This window comes from Globicephala melas, chromosome X, assembly GCF_963455315.2.
Source record: "Globicephala melas chromosome X, mGloMel1.2, whole genome shotgun sequence".
NCBI lineage: Eukaryota > Metazoa > Chordata > Mammalia > Artiodactyla > Delphinidae > Globicephala > Globicephala melas.
The window spans coordinates 94,240,645-94,254,484 of record NC_083335.1 but is presented as its reverse complement, the minus strand read 5'-3'; the positions used below and the strand labels follow the sequence as shown (position 1 = coordinate 94,254,484).

Genomic DNA, 13,840 nt, shown 5'->3' with positions numbered 1-13,840 from the left:
GATTATTTTTCCAAATTAAATGCTGGATTTGAAGGGGCCACAACCTGGATTATATTTTGCCCTTCTAATGTTGCGTAAATCAGAGGAGCAAGTTATGACTTAAGAAATCATTAGTTATTTCAAAAGGAATGGGTGAGTCTAATGGCAGATATCAGGTAGGAAAATTTGATGTGTGAGTCTTCGGAGAAAGGCCAAAATCCAGTAGATTGTTCCTTGAGCCCAGATTCATCCAGTCAGGCCAAGGCTGAACTTCAGGTGATTTCTTCTTCCTTTGGTTACTCTGGCTGGTACTTTTCCTGTGTAGGTCTGCCTTTTTGGAAGGTTGGCTTCATGAGAGTAAAGGTCTTGTCGTGTTGTTCACTGTTGTGTCTCCAGCGTCTAGAACAGTCTTTCCTGCTTATAGTAAGGGCTTAAGAAATAATTGTGGAAGGAAGGGGAAGAGGGAGGGAGGGGGTGAATAAAGAAAAGGGGAGAGCGGGGCTCTGCTTTTCATGGCAGTCCACCTGGCACTTACTCGCTCATCAGTTACCAAAGGCCTCCTCGGGCTCAGAGTCAGGAACCAAGGATACCAAAATGATGAGACATCACAGTCTTTGCATCTGATCATCCAGTAGAGAGAGACAGAACGCAACAGGTGACGAGTGCTGTGCCAAAGGGAGCATCCAGTGTGCCCCGAGGTAGACTGGCAGACAGAGAACATTGCAAACGTGAGCAGCACCCTAATAAATGCAGTGATGCTGTGTAGGCTTGAGAACATTTTAACCTGTATAGCCCTAAAACTTACGGTACCTAGATTGAATAAAATATGGGAGACGGCCTTTTAGCCATTGTCTATTCAGCATGATTTTGATAGTAAAAGTTCCTTTGCCTTGGTCCTTATTGGACTTAGGTTTCCTTCATGGACTGCAAAAGGCTCCAGCGGGTCTGTCATGCAGCAGCTTGTCATAGAATTGTGGCTTTATGAGCACAGTCGAAATGACACAAACTGAAGGCCCATTGTCTGAGCCAGACCCGTGCCATACATCAGAAGTAACAGCTTTGCCAAGCACGGTCGCTTAGGACCAGTCTTTGTTCTTTCCTGAGCAACTTCTTGTTCCTGTGACAAGGATTAATGATATAACAGCTGTTAGGTGGTCTCTGCCATTTATAAAAACCTATAGCAGTAAAGGTGTGTGTTTCCCATCAGAACTGCAAATTTTCTGAAGAGGGGAGATAAACTTGACAACGAAGAGAGAATCAGTGGTTTTAAAAAAAAAAGGTATGGTGGGCTGAGCTTATTTACAAATAGGAAAAGGACTGGGGGGGATATGCTGATGGACTTTTTAAGCAAGAAAATCCAGTGTCTGAGGAATAATGATGATCCTGACTTGACTTCTGCCTCTTTTCCTTACTCAGGTGCTGACCCCAGCACAGATCAAATCAATTTGCCAGGCGATCCTGGACTCCGGGAAGCAATATGCCATGAAAAAGAGGAAACCATTCCCACTGATGTATTCTTACTATGGAACCGAATACTTGGGTGAGTGAGGGTGTTGGCAAAGGCCTGGAGGAGAAAGGCATTCTCTAACAGCAGCATTGGCTAAAGACTGGAAGATTTTGTTTTTGACATAGGTCATCACTATTGCTTTCACTGGGAACCCTTTGAAAGGCCATTTAAAAACAAATATTGACGGATACTACAAAGCACAATTTCATATTTGTTTTCAGAGTCTACCTGTCAGAAGTGGAGCTATTTGGGTGGGAGGGAGACGCAAGAGGGAGGGGATATGGGGATATATGTATACATATAGCTGATTCGCTTTGTTATACAGCAGAAACTGACATGACATTGTAAAGCAATTATACTCCGATAAAGATGTTAAAACAAAAAAGAAAAAAAAGGAAAAAAAAGAAATGGAGCTATTTTAACAATGACTTTCACTAAAGACTCAAATCCTTTATTCTTGATTGTGAATTCACTGGCCTAATTTTGCTGAAAATTAACAGCTTATATGCTCACTGCCAATAGTACCTCTGCACAGGGAAGCAGGATTCAGCCGCTGACAGTTTCAAGTTTTTAGTGTTAGTAGATTAATAACAGACTACTGAATCACAATGACTACATTTGAGATATGAGGCTTGTAAAATGAAAGTTAGTTACTACCCCTTTGAATCCTTCAGTGGTTCCCCATCACTCCTTGCAAGCATGACTTGCAAGCCCCTTTGCAGATCGCCTGCCTCCCTCTCCGAACTCAAGCTTTATCTCTCCCTTCCCTGGTTCACATTTATAAAGTCTCCAGCAGGCAAAGTGTTCTCATACCTTTGTAACCTTTGTGCCTGTTCGTTTTGCCTAGAATGCCTGGCTTTCCCCAACCCCTTCATCAATCTGTAATACTTACGCCCAGACTTCAGACTGGTTCTCCTCCCAATTATGTGAATTAATGATGCTTTGCTTGTCTGTATAGGAGCAGCTCATGGCCTGTCGTCCATCCTCCAGATGCTTCTTTCTTACCATGAGCACCTTAAGCCCTCAGATCAGGAGCTGGTGTGGCAGAGCGTGGACTTCCTTATGGAGCAGGAACAAAACTGCAACTGGCCACCTGAGCTCGGCGAGGCCATCGAGAGGGAGAACGAGCTGGTGCACTGGTGCCACGGCGCCCCAGGTCTCACTCATGTTATTATCTGATAGCATTGCCTTTCATTGGGCTTAGCCAAAGACGGGTGCCTTTTCTGAGAAGTGAGGGTATTTCTTATCTTATGCCATTACCGTGGGAGATGAAAAGATCAAGATGAAACTTTTCAAAGCCAAGAAAGTCTCCATCAGCAAAGGATGTCCAGAAATGATCCTGTGTTTAAAAAATATATGATCTTTATCTACAATATTTGTATACAAATTAAACTAGTGCTGTCCAACAAAATATAATACGAGCCACATATGAAATTAACTTTCTAGTAGCCCTGTTTAAAACATAGAAAGAAACAGGTGAAATGAATTTTAATAATAGATCTACCCCAATATACGCCAAATATTATTTCAACATGCAACAAATTTAAAAATCGAGTGACTTCATATTTTTTAAATATCCAGTCTTTGAAATCCCGTGTCTCTGTTATACTTACATCCCATCCTGATACAGACTAGCCACGTTGCAAGCGCTCAGTAAGTTCATGGGACAGTGCAGATCTGGAACCTGGCAGTTCAAAACGTGGTCCCTGGACTAGTGGCACGGGAGTTTGTTAGACATCCAGAATCTCAGGCCCCACCCCAGCCCCACTGAATCCGAATCTGCACTTCAACAAGATCCCTAGGTGATTTGTATGCACATTAAGGTTGAAGATGGACTATTCTGTAATTCTTCTCCAAATGACGGTTTCCATTATCACCTAATGAAAAGTCTAGAGAAATGAGAAGCCATTTGCAGTGAACTCTCTGGAATCGAGCCTGGAAACTTATCAGACCCCATCTTTTCCTTTTTTTTTCCCCCAATCCCATTACACTGCTAATTAGGCCTTAGAGAAGGGGCAATTCAAAAAAGACAGTGCATTTTGGTCGATTGGCCAGAGGAGAGACTTAAAATACCAAAATAACACACACATTTTTTTTTTATAAATTTATTTTATTTATTTATTTTTGGTTGTGTTGAGTCTTCATTGCTGTGCATGGACTTTCTCTAGTTGTGGTGAGTGGGGACCACTCCTTGCTGCAATGCACAGGCCTCTCACTGCGGTGGCCTCCCTCGTTGCGGAGCACGGGCTCCAGGCGCGCGGGCCTCAGCAGCTGTGGCACACAGGCTCAGTTGCTCCGCAGCATGTGGGATGCTCCCAGACCAGGGCTCGAACCCGTGTCCCCTGCACTGGCAGGCGGATTCCCAACCACTGCGCCACCAGGGAAGCCCAACACACACATTTTTGATTAGGAGTGTTATTTAATTTTCAAGGCTATGCTTCAGTGCCATGAGTACAGCTTTAAAATATATTTGATTTCTCTTTCATTTGTTACCTGATTTTTATTACTTCCTTTCCCCTCCTTACCTAATTAATGTTCTTCAATCCAACTGGAATTTCATTTTTTCTTCAGTGCAGTTTGAGGTGACAAATAATAGAAGTGTTAGTCCTTCTATTTTTATTTTCTCTGCCTTCCATTTTTACTTAAGGAAGGACTTCAAAGGCTCCCGTGTGTGCTTGTACCAGCGCCAGGGCATTGTGCATTATGTCCAGGCTAATTCCCACCAGTGATCATTTGAGCCCACCTTTTTCTTGCTTTGAACTTTCTGAAGAAAAACAGCAGTTATTTACCATTCTGGAAATGATATCTCTTCATGTTACGCTCAACACTCCCATTTCCTATTCCCTTTCATCATTTTCAGTGAAGGCCTTTGGGTATCCTCCAAGCACCCCAGGATCCTTGAATTTTGGAGATGTTCCAAATTAAATACAGCATATTTTGAAAGGATTCAATGTATAGTAAAAGCCCTGTGAAGAGTGGGAAGATAATTTACTAAAATGAGTGGCTGGGTCACTTAATTGATGTGGGGTTCTTGAAGGGCGGTTATTCCATTCTCTCTGTACATCACATCCCATCTGTCTTTGTAAATCATGGACCATAACAGTACAGCATAGTATTCATCACCTTGGGGACTTTATTTATCCTCATTTATCATTCATGTTCAGTATCTTGGTTAGATTAAACGCAGGTTGCAGGGCAAAATCATTCAATCCTCATATTCACTGGACTGCCAAAAAATAAACGAATTCACAAATGAATAAAGAACCAAATGGAGCCCATTATGTCTGCCAGCCCGCACTTCCATCTCAAGGGTATTGGTCTTCCTTTTAAGAGATGTGCTAAAAATAGCATCAGGAGTGATTATAAATCTGGTAAGTGCAGGTTAAAGACCATGAAGATGCCTCTTAAGTTGGCAACAGTAAGCTCTCCAAAAATTCTAAAACAAGAGATGACCTAGAAAAATAATTCTCACTTATGTGAGAAGATTTTTTGAGAGTAGATTTATGAACAGTGCAGATGGTTTGGGGCGGCAGACTGATTCTGTGATTAAAAACCTGCCAGAAATAATCCACAGTGTGGAACTTCATCAATGATACCTTATCTTCATCAATGATACTATAATTGTTTCCTATTGACTTTCCTTCAACCCACCTCTACAGGTGACAGCCTTAGTTATCATTTATGCGCTGTGAATATACTTCTGGACTCTTAAGTTAATAACTCCGGGTTCTAATTATAGTTCAGACACTAACCAGCTAAGTAACCTTGAGAAAACCACTTTGTTTCTTTTGTGCCTTTGTTCATCTGTGGAAGGAGTGCATTGAGGTGGAGCAGTGAAACTCAGTCTTTTTTTCACCACAGACCCCTTTAATCCTGTGGACCCTTACCGTTCGTGAGGGATATGGCCCAAAAGATTTGCAGACACCCACGTTTATAAATACCCAGCGCGGCGTAGAGTTTTTCTCACTAAATACAACGAAGTATAGCAGGCAGATTCACCTGACCCCTTCCTAGCCTTAAAGATTCTGTAATACAGGACAAAAGTCATTTACAAAATCATTAAAACAAATGCTGTGGCTAAAAGAAACTCTAGATCGCATTATGTTACATCATCTGTGGTCACACTGACAGCGCATTTCCTTTACTCTGGGTGAAACACAGGTGTAGCTATATTTTTTTAAATCATTTCATGAGGGCTCCTGGGTAAGTGACTTTGAATAGAGAACAGTAAGTACTTGTACAGTGCAGGTGTCTTTGGTCACTAAGCTTTGTAGTGCACACCGTACAATGCGTGCTTCAGTGAAATTCCGGATCCCAGAATGGACCTGTGCGCTGATTCTCTAGGATGTTGAAACGAAACGTGCCAAGTCTGGCTATCACGAGGCTCTGCTGGGTCACATGTTTCCAAGATTTAGCCTCTCAAACCATACTTCTTAAGTAATAATTCATTTTCCCATTTGTATTTGACAAAGACATATATCATTGCTGCCTCCGGGTTTCATGTCAATGCACAATAATCAGTGTTCCCAGGATGAAATGACACCGTTCCCAGCAAATGCAAAGAAATCCAACGTCCTTTCCTTTTAGGTTAAGCCACCTTATTGTGGATTTCATTAGGTTAGGTAAGGAGACAATAGGTGTAGAAGTTTTTCAAGGTCCTGTCCATGTACCATTCCATGATCCAGGCTGCAGGAAGAGGCCCTTTGTCTCTGGCCAGAGCCATAGGATCAATACCCATTAAGCTGCCTGGGGCTAATGGCCTGGTTTAGCAATTAGACCATCTCAACCCGTCTTCCTTCCACATCTTTCATCTCCGCTTCAGCATCGGCCTGCGCTGGGGTGAGAAATGGGACATTATAGGGTCAGCAGACATTTGTGGAGTCCTTGCCATGTGTCAAACACCATGCCACAGATTGGGGAGCAAAAATGAACAAGACAGAGTACCTGCCCTTGGGTAGCTGGCACAATACTAGGGGCGGCAGCCATGAAAACAAGTAATTTCAACAGACTTACAGATATAGAAAACAAACTAGTGGGTACCAGTGGGGAGAAGGAAGGGAGGAAGGGCAAGATGGGGGTAGGAGATTAAGAAATACACATTACTATGTATAAAATAGATAAGCAACAAGGATATATTGTATAGCACAGGGAATTATAGTCATCTTGTAATAACTTTTAATGGAGTTTAGTCTGTAAAAATACTGAATCACTATCCGGTACACCTGAAATGAATATAATATTACAAATCAACTATACTTCAATTTAAAAATTATTTATATTAAGAAACAGGTAATTTTAATATGATACTGTGTGAGTGCTAAGGCTTGTATAAGGAGTGATGGGAGCTCAAAGGAGGGATTTCTGGTCCTCCTCCAGGTTCCGGGAAGGCTTCCTGGAGGAGGTGATGCCTGAGATAAGTTAGACTAAGAAAGGTGGGAAGTTTGTTCCAAGAAAAGTCAGTCAGAGGCATGGAACCACATGGTAAAGGAAGGGGAACTGTGGGGTGGTTTGGTTTCACTGAAGTAAACGCTTCATGGAGGGCATGGGGGAGAAGTGGCAGGAGGACAGAGTAGGAGCTGGGTGGCAAAGGGCTCTCTGTGTCTCACCTGGAGAGTAGCTTCACCTGGATTCTGGGTGGTGGTGGGGAAGCTAAGAAGCACAGATGACACCACAGAGTTGCTCTGTCTTGAGGCAGCCAATCATTGGCCAAAACCTTCTGGGGGAGGTGCATAGCATAGCCACCCCTTTGGCTGAGGCCGTATCTCCCAAGAAGAGGGCAGCAGTGAGCTTTGTCAGCAGTCAACTCACAGCAGCTGGGGGATGGGGCACCTGCCAGTAAAGTAAAGGGATCCGATAGAGCACCAAGGGCTCCGGTTCACCTGGCCTGTTCCTCCTCCTCCTTTGGTACCCAGGTTAGATGGTGTCATTTCACCAGTGGGCCTTTCCTACCTCCAAGTGTCGGTTAGGAGCCTTCCTCTGTGCTTCCTCAACGCCTCTCTGTCCCCTCATGTAGCCTAATGAGTGCCCCAGTTAGGTTGTGAAGACTAATGAAGGCAGGGGCTTTTATTTATTTTTTAAACCATCTGCTTCTCTCTTTTTTTAATAAATTTATTTATTCATTTATTTAATTTTTGGCTGCGTTGGGTCTTCGTTGCTGCACGCGGGCTTTCTCTAGTTGTGGTGAGCGGGGGCTACTCTTTGTTGCGGTGCGCGGGCTTCTTATTGCAGTGGCTTCTCTTGCTGCGGAGCACAGGCTCTAGGTGCACGGGCTTCAGTAGTTGTGGCTCATGGGCTCTAGAGTGTAGGCTTCAGCAGTTGTGGCTCGCAGGCTCTAGAGCGCAGGCTCAGTAGTTGTGGCACACGGGCTTAGTTGCTCCACAGCATGTGGGATCTTCCCGGACCAGGGCTCAAACCCGTGTCCCCTGCATCGGCAGGAGGATTCTTAACCACTGCGCCACCAGGGAAGCCCTGGCAGAGGCTTTTTAAAAACTTAGTACCTACTACTGTCCTGGTATATAGTAGGTGCTCAATTAATATCTAAACAGCCATCCATCCCGTGAGCTGTCTCTTTCATTAGCCTCTTTGCCATCTTTCTGCTGACACGATCAGCTCATAGCTACCCTATTGCCCTTCTTTCAGTCTTGGTTGACCCCACAGTGGGGCATTTTGTCTATAATACTAATCACATCATTAAAAATATAAACCAACCAATTCACAACAAAACAGTCCCACTGGTTCCCTACTGCCCACGAATACAGTCCAAGCTGCCCATCTGGACTTGTAAAATCATCCAATATGCGAGCCCAATCTACCCTTCCAGCCCATGGTCCTGTTGCTTAGAACACTGCCCCACTGGTCTTCATGTGACTTGTTTATTGTGGCTTAGAAACTTTGCACTTGCTGATTTGATGCCTGGAATGCTCTCTCTCCATCTCCTCAGGCCTGCAGTTTCCTATGCATCCTACACAGTCCTGAAGAAAGCCTTACTTCCATCAAAGCTTCCCCTGACTGTCTCCCTCAGGGAGCTTCCACTTTTCCGATCCCTCTAGTATTATTTTCAGGGCCATTCATTTTATGTCCCCACAGCATCATGAACTACATATCTTATTATGTATCAGTCAAAAGTACATAATTTTCTCTCCCTTTCTAGGCAGTGCCTTCCTGAAGGGCAGGAATCGTGTTTAGCGTTTATTTTATGTCACCCAGGGCCAGAACTGGTGACATAATTTGGGGGACCCAGTACAAAATAAACATGCAGACCCCTTTTTAAAAAATGATTAAGAATTTCAAGATGGCAACAACAGAGCATTCAATCCAGGGTGGGGCCCTTCTGGAGGCCCTTTGTGAGGCTGTACAGGTCACATGCCCATGAAGCTGGCCCTGCCTAGGGCTGTGCCTACAGCAGATCATCAATGAGCACTTTCAAATGAATGGATACAGTGAATGAATGAATGTGTAACTAACTAAGTTCAATTCTTTTAAAAATCATTCTTTGTGGGAATGACACTTTCTTCCTAAAACTGAAGGACAGTGCTATAGGTGACCATTGTCAGTGGTTGACTGGAAAGCACTGGCTGAGGAGAGCCCGTTGTTGTGTGTTCGTCATAGGGAGTGTTAAAGGATACATTTTTTTTTTTTTTTTTTTCTGTACGCGGGCTTCTCACTGTTGTGGCCTCTCCCGTTGCGGAGCACAGGCTCCGGACGCGCAGGCTCAGCGGCCATGGCTCACGGGCTCAGCGGCCATGGCTCACGGACCCAGCCGCTCCGCGGCATGTGGGATCTTCCCGGACTGGGGCACGAACCCGTGTCCCCTGCATCGGCAGGCGGACTCTCAACCACTGCGCCACCACGGAAGCCCAGGATACATTTTTAAAAGAGAATAAAATCATGACTCTCATACAAACATAAACATATGTCAACAATTTTAACTCATACATTAATGAGGGAACCACATAGGTATTACAACTGGTTCAAAGGAAAATCCAAAGAGTGGACATATTTCTAGGCTATTAGGAACGCTGACATGAATTTACTTAATAGATGCAGAAACTAGCTGCTTCCACGAAGACTGAGGGAAGTCAATGCAGCATCTACCGTACAGAATGTGAGTTTCCAGAGACAGGTATTATTTACATCACTGTCAGTTTTCTACAAGGTAATTTCTGTCTTTACACAGTTGTAAAATAGGCTAGTCAAAGACAAAGGCAGAGGTAACCTTGATGGATGAGCTAGTCAAATTATCTACTAAATTCCAGTCTTTCCCACTTTCTATAGAGAAGGGTAGGCGAGGCAGGAGAGAGAGTGAGCTTCTGTTACTAATCTCCTCTCTGAATATGAGCACCTGGAATGTGGAGGAAATTGTTTCTATTAATAGCTGTCGCTTCTCTTGTTTCCATTCCTGCCTGTGTAATTGAGATCGCCTTGGCCGAGGAGTTTTGAAAGAACGTGTCTTTCCTTGGAACAATCAAGTGGGGAGGGCCTCACTTCACAGCTGAAGCCAGAGTCTTGGCCAGGTCACTTGGGATCATTGTTGTTTTTGGAAGGACTCCCAGTTTGGCTCTTAAGAAAGGATGTGTAGTTAGAAGTACTTTAACATTCCGAATTCTGAACATCCGTGGGGGGATGGGCAAACTGTGTCAACATTTAGCCATTCCAAATAGCCACATATGCATAATGCTCACCGGGGTGTGTGTCATCAAATATTAACCCATTTGTAAATTATGGATTTTATCAATCTAGATACTTGTTGCTCTTTCTCTCAGGGCCAGTATCAGCATACAATTCAAACAACTTAAACTAAATCTCACAGGTAAAATAAGACTCCCTTGGAGAAGATCCTATAGCCTTGCTACTCAAAATGTGGTCCCCGGAAGGGCTGTCATTAGAAATGCAGTATCTCTGGGCCCACTTTAGACCTACTAGATTAGAGTGGGTATTTTACCAATACATTGGTGGTTTGTGAGCCTCTGAGTTTGCGAAGTTCCTCTCTATAGTATTAAGCCCTGAAAATCACCTCTAATGTCTTTGATGTTTTCACAGGAATTGCCTATCTGTTTGCAAAAGCTTATCTGGTTTCCAAGAAACCACAGTACCTGGACACATGTATCCGGTGTGGGGAACTCACGTGGCAGAAGGGCCTGCTAAAGAAGGGGCCAGGGATTTGCCACGGGGTAGCTGGCAGTGCCTATGTCTTTCTGCTGCTATACCGGCTCACGGGAAACTCTAAATACATCTACCGAGCCCAAAGGTCAGCCTTTCTTTGCATGTTTTTTTTCCTCCAAATGTTAATACAATTAATGTTCGGAACAGGTAATAGAGTCACATAGTTTTAAAGTGTAAAAAGAAATACTTCCACTGTGCACTATAGCAAGTTAGTTCACTTCCCAGGAGACAGTCAGTTACCAGTCTCTTAGTTATCTTCTCAGGGATATACATATCTGTATATATACACAAGCAGATAGGCATATATGTAATATTTTGTCCCTCTTTTTTGTTACAAATGGTAGCACTTTGCTATCTTAACGATCACCCTAAATCAGTAAATAAAGGACTTTTCATTTTTATTGCTGCATAGTATTACATCTTCTGAATGAGCCATAGTTTATTTAACCAGTCCCATATGGAGGGCAATTTGGATTCTTTCCAATATTTTGCATTACCTGTGATGCTATGATGAAAAACCTTGTACATATATCATTTTGTTCACGTATGGGTACATCTGTAAGTAAATCCCTAGAAGTGGAATTACTGGGCCAAAGGATATGTATTTTTGTGACTTTTTTTTTATTGTGGTGAGAACACTTAATATGAGATCTATTCTCTTAGCATATTTTAAAATGTACAGTAATATCTTGTTAGCTATAGGCACAAGGTTGGACAGCAGATCTCTAGAACTTATTCACCTTCAGTAACAAACTTTATACCCATTGAGCAAAAACTTCCCATTTCCCCTCCCCCACCCCAGCCTTTGGCAGCCCTCATTGTATTCTCTGCTTCTATGAGCTTGACTGACTTGTACGTTCCTCATGTAAGTGTTATCATGGAGTATTTGTCTTTTTGCGACTGGCTTATTTCACTTAGCATAATGGCCTCATTTATCATTTAGAACAGTGCCTGGCACATAGTAACTGCAATGTAAGTGTTCACTGTTATTATCACTAACAATTTGAGTTATATCATTCTAGACATTTCTCTATGCATGAATGTATGTTCCTATATATATATATATGTATGTATTATACGTACATATTAATAAGATCCAACAATTATGTATGTGTAACAGTACTATACATAATGTTTGCAGTTTATAATTTTAAATAAACAATTTTTAAGGGACATCCTTTATTTCAGTTTGTATAGATCTATCTCATTGTTTTAATAACTATATAGTTATTTATTATAGTTGTACCATGATTAATTTAACCAATCTTTAAGTAATGGACACTTGGTATATGTGCAATCTTTACTAATACAAACAAAATTGTCCCAAATATCCAATACATACCTTTCTGTGCACTATGAGAAAAATTTTAAATTGAAGTCGTTAAATCCAGAGGTATTTTAAACTGTCTTTGTCTTTTGCCCATTTTTTCCTATTGTGATGCTTATTTTGAGGACTGTAACTCTTTGTCAATATATGCTGTAAATATTTTTCTACTTTGCCATTTTTCTTTCAACTTATTTCATGGTCTTTTGCCAGACAAGAATTTTAAGTATTTTTCTTTATAAAGTTGTCAACTTTAAAGATTTCTGGACTTTGTGTTATAGTTAAAAAGACCTTTCCCTGGGCTTCCCTGGTGGCGCAGTGGTTGAGAGTCTGTCTGCCGATGCGGGGGACGCGGGTTCGTGCCCCGGTCCAGGAGGATACCGCGTGCCGCTCCCGTGAGCCATGGCCGCTGAGCCTGCGCGTCTGGAGCCTGTGCTCTGCAACGGGAGAGGCCGCAGCGGTGAGAGGCCCGCGTACCGCAAAAAAAAAAGACCTTTCCCATTCTAAGATTATAAAAATATTAATTTACATTGACTTTTAATACTTTTATGATTTTATTTTCATTTTTAAAATAAACTTGTACCCCTTCACCCATTTCTCCCACCAATTTAGAAGTTACTTTAACTTTTAAATCATTGATTAGTTTAGAGCTTACTTTTTAAAATAGTGTCAGATGGATATCTATCTTTGTGTTTTTTAATGAAAAAACAAAACTTTCCCATAACATCTGTTGGCCAATAACCCCAATCATCTAAAATTCCAGTTTTATCATAAACTGAATTTATATAAATGTGTGGGTTTGCTTCTGGACTTTCTATATTTCATTATTCATTTATTTCTAGTTTTTCTTAGCTGTTCTCTCTCATTTATTCTTCCAGTTGTATTTTAGAGTCAATTTTTCAAAAATTAAAAAATCCTATGGACATTTGATTGGAATTTCAATGAATTTATATGTTACTTAGTGAGAATTCACATTTTTAGAATATTGAGTTTTTCCATCCAAGAGTATGGTATGTTTTCCCTTTATTTAAGTTTGTAAAAATGTCATTTGGTAAAGTTTTGATCTTATGAAGAAGGACTTGTATGTTTCTTGTTAATTTTATTACTATGTATTTTATGTTTCCAGGATTGTGAGTGGAATTTTTTCCTCCCTTATGTTTTCAGGTCATTTATTACTGGCATTTATGAAGACTTAAAAGAACGTACATATTATTGCAGTTTAGCAATCTAAGACACCCTTCTCTCATATAAATCTGCATTTATCTTACAAACATCTTAGTTTTGATAAATATCAAAATGATATATCTGGCCACCTTACTGAACTCCATTAATCTTTCTATTAGATTCCATTGGGTCTTCTAAGTAGGCACACATATTATCTGCAAATAATTATAATTTTGTTACTTCCATTCTCAACTATATACTTTTTTTTTCATTTCCTATCGCACGGGTCAGAATCTCCATAACAATGTTCAATAAAAATAAGGATAATAAACATCCTTGCCTTTATGCTTATTTCATTAAGAGTGAGTCTGTGTTTCACCGTGATCTTTTTTTTTTTTTCTTTTTTTTGCGGTACGCGGGCCTCTCACTGCTGTGGCCTCTCCCGTTGCGGAGCACAGGCTCCGGACACGCAGGCTCTGGACGCACAGGCTCAGCGGCCATGGCTCACGGGCCCAGCCGCTCTGCGGCATGTGGGATCTTCCCAGACCGGGGCACGAACCCGTGTCCCCTGCATCGGCAGGCGGACTCTCAACCACTGCACCACCAGGGAAGCCCTCACCGTGATCTTTTAAATTTGCTTCTTATAATGTGTATCATGTCGGATTATGACACTCCTCTGTTCAGGATAATCTGATGGCTTCCCA

The 13,840-nt window shown here is 41.9% G+C and overlaps 1 protein-coding gene across 1 annotated transcript in view; it reads left to right on the top strand.

Annotated features, from left to right (window-relative positions):
* LANCL3 (LanC like family member 3) overlaps nt 1–13,840 on the top strand; it is a 96,636-nt gene that overhangs the window by 75,579 nt on the left and 7,217 nt on the right. Inside the window, exons 2-4 of the mRNA XM_030834883.2 lie at nt 1,396–1,519; nt 2,445–2,642; nt 10,526–10,733. Of these exons, the coding sequence (XP_030690743.1) occupies nt 1,396–1,519; nt 2,445–2,642; nt 10,526–10,733 (530 nt within the window). The remainder of the gene's footprint in view (nt 1–1,395; nt 1,520–2,444; nt 2,643–10,525; nt 10,734–13,840) is intronic.